The sequence below is a fragment of the Sorex fumeus genome, unplaced genomic scaffold, assembly GCF_029834395.1.
Source record: "Sorex fumeus unplaced genomic scaffold, SorFum_2.1 ptg000037l, whole genome shotgun sequence".
NCBI classification, from domain to species: Eukaryota; Metazoa; Chordata; class Mammalia; order Eulipotyphla; family Soricidae; genus Sorex; species Sorex fumeus.
Genome location: NW_026606094.1, coordinates 65,496,737 through 65,500,072, shown reverse-complemented (window position 1 = coordinate 65,500,072; position 3,336 = coordinate 65,496,737). Strand labels below are relative to the sequence as shown.

The window sequence follows — 3,336 nt, the reverse complement described above, 5'->3', positions numbered from 1 at the left end:
GGAAAATAGTACAGGAGTTAAAATGCTTACCTACTACGTACCTAACTGGGTTGATCCCCAGCACTGCATATGGTCCCCAATCACTACCAGGAGTGATCCCTGAGCACAGAACCTGGAAGAAGCCCTCAGTACTGTTGGGGTTGGTTAAACACTAGAAAATAAAGTTTAAATTTTAACACATTCTCCACCCTGAAGATTCTCATCTCAATGCAAAATGTACTCTCTCAGCCTTTTCCCCTCTGGAAAAGTCCATGTTCTCTCTTTAATATGTATCTCTCTCTCTCTCTCTCTCCTCACATTTTTCTAAATAAAACTATTTTTCATCACTAAAAAAGAAAAATGTCAATATTATATAATTTAAACCTGAATTTATTTATTTTTACAAAGCTATTCATGATTGGATTTCAGTCATACAATGCTCCAACACCCATTCCTCTACCAGTGTAATTTCCCAGCACCAGTGCCCCCAATTTCCCTCCCACCCCTTCAAACCCCACCCCCACCCCCGCCTGTCTCTATGGCAGGCAGCTCTTCTCTCTCTCTCTCTCTCTCTCTCTCTCTCTCTCTCTCTCTCTCTCTCACTCATTTGAAGTATTATGGTTTGGATGAGTATCCCTCTACATACTTTCAACACTCAGTTCCTGTCCAGAGTGTTCATTTTCAACCAATGTTGTCATAATGGACCCTTCTCTATCTTAACTACACCCCCTACACCCTTGTGGTGCTTTTCCAGCCATTGACTAGTCCTCCTGACCTGTTTTCACTGGCTTTGGATATTAGTTTTATACTGGTTTTTATATCCCACAAATAAATCCCGTCATTCTGTATCTGACCATCTCCTTCTGACTCATCTTACTCAACATGATACTCCCCAGGTCCATCCATTTATAGGCAAATTTCATGATTTCATTTTTTTTCTAACAGCTGTGTAGTATTCCATTGTGTAGATGTACCATAGTTTCTTCATCCATATGTCTTTTCTCGGGCACTCGAGTTGTTTCCAGATTCTGGCTATTTTGAATAATGCTGCAGTGAACAAAGAAGTGCAGGTGGTTCCTCCCAGGATGGGAGAAGCATGCTGAAAGTAGACTATAGACCAAATATGATTGCTATTCAATGCCTCTTTTGCAAACCACAGCACCCAAAAGGAGAGAGAGAACAAAAGGAAATGCCCTGCCATAGAGGCAGGGTCGGATGGGGGGGGCATAGGGGATGGGAGGGATACTAGGACCCGTGGTGGTGGAAAATGGGCACTGGTGGAGGGATGGGTACTTGATCATTGTATAATTGAAACACAAACACAAAAATTTATAAGTCTACAACTGTACCTCATGGTGTTTCACTAATAAAATTTTTTTAAATAAATAAATAAATAAATTTAAAATTTAAAAAAATGCAGGTGTTGTTTCTGCTATGTGATTTTGAACCCTAGCTGGGTCAAATGGGAGCTCAATTTCTAGGTCTTTAAGAAATGTTCATACTGTTTTCAAAAAAGGCTGGGCCAGTCAGAATTCCCACCAGTAATGAATGTGGGCCTCTTTCTCCCCCATCCATGCCAGCCCTGGTTATTCTTGTTCATTTGGATGTGTGCCACTCTCTGCGGTGTGAGATGCTATCTTTGTTGTTTTGATTTCCATCTCCCTGATCATAAATGATGTAGAGAATTTTTTTTGCTTTTTGGGTCACACTTGGCGATGCACAGGGGTTACTCCTGGCTCTGCACTCAGGAATTACTCCTGGAGTGCAGAGCAAAGGTTTTAAAACTACACTGAACTGTTTCCTTTTAGTATTAACCCTATTTTTGGCACATGGCATAGGTAATTTTTATTAATTATTTTTCCAAAAATTACTTTGAGAAGTTTCTGTTCATTTTTTCTTCCCATTTTTTGATGAGGTTGAATGTTTTTTCTTGTAAAGTTCTAGCAGTGCCTTTTATATCTTTGATATTAACCCCTAATCAGGTGGGTATTGGGTGAATAGTTTATCCCATATGGTCCCCTGAGCACCACCAGGAATAATTCCTGAGCGCAAAGTCAGGAGTAACCCCTGAGCATTGCCGGGTGTGACCCAAAAAGAAAAAAAAGAGAAAAAAATAGCTGAGAACCAGAGAATAAGCAACCTTATGAATTCTTTTTCTTCTTTCTTTTTTATTTTTTTTACAGAAATTTATTCTTAAGTGTACAACAGATTCCAAAACACTTCATTCTAGGTACTCCTGGCAACAGAGGTTATGCAGGAAATCCAGATGTTTAGCCAGTAATAGAAATTAAAGATCACCATTATCTCCAGCACAAGGAACAGCTTACTTTTTGCCAGATTTCTTAATTCCACCAGTGGCCAGGGGGCCCTTCCCCGTGGCCTTGGCTTTTAGTTCCTCGAGTTTCTTCTGCTCCTCCTTCTCTTTCTGCTTGAATGCCTTGTCTTCCTCGTCCATTTCCATGGCCTGTTTTTTGGGCTGCTTCAGGGGCTTCTTTTTGCCACCTTCATGGCTGGACATGGCGCCTGCCGACCCTCGCCCCCATTTGTTAATTTTTGCTTCCACTTGCTTGGTGTTTCACCTTTAAAGATGCCTTGAGCTTCAATGCCATGGAGGGTTTTGCCTATGTTTTCTACTATGTACCTTATGGATTCAGGTCTGATGTTGAGGTCTTTAATTCATTTTCATCCGACTCTTGTGCAAGGCATTAGGTAGAGGTCAGAGTTCATTTTTTTTTACATGTAGCTGTCCAGCTTTCCCAGCACCACTTGTTAAAGAGGCTTTCTTTGCTCCACTTCATATTTCTTGCTTCCTTATCAAAGATTAGGTGATCATATATTTAGGGTCTGTGGTAGGATAGTCAACTCTATTCCTTTGGTCTGCGAATCTGTCTTTATTCCTATACCGTGTTGTTTTAATTATTACTGCTTTGTAGTACTGTTTGAAGTTGGGGAAGGTGAAAGCATTAATTGTTTAAAGCCCACCAAGGGTCGGCTGGAGCGATAGCACAGCGGGTAGGGCGTTTGCCTTGCACACGGCCGACCCAGGTTTGATTTCCAGCATCCCATATAGTCCCCCAAGCACTGCCAGGGGTAATTCCTGAGTGTAGAGCCAGGAGTAACCCCTGTGCATTGCCGGGTGTGACCCAAAAAGCATAAAATAAATAAATAAAGTTTGCCAAGGGAAAGGGGGATGGGTCCTTGAGACACTGAAAGGTACACTACCGCACCACCAAGCCTGCCCGGAGGGGAAAGGGTGTTGTCCCGCTCGCCTGCTCCTCTCTGGAAAGAAAGATGGCGGCCGCATGGGAGACTTGTGGACAGCAGGTTTGAGCCGGGGGCGGGGGGCAGCGGGGGCCT

General features: G+C 42.5%; 1 protein-coding gene across 1 annotated transcript; it reads right to left on the bottom strand.

Annotated features, from left to right (window-relative positions):
* Positions 1-2,120: 2,120 nt before the first annotated feature.
* LOC130027767 (translation machinery-associated protein 7-like) lies at positions 2,121-2,513 on the bottom strand. Its single transcript, XM_056118629.1, has one exon. The coding sequence runs from the start codon at positions 2,495-2,497 to the stop codon at positions 2,303-2,305; it is 195 nt and encodes a 64-aa protein (XP_055974604.1). The 5' UTR covers positions 2,498-2,513; the 3' UTR covers positions 2,121-2,302.
* Positions 2,514-3,336: the final 823 nt, after the last annotated feature.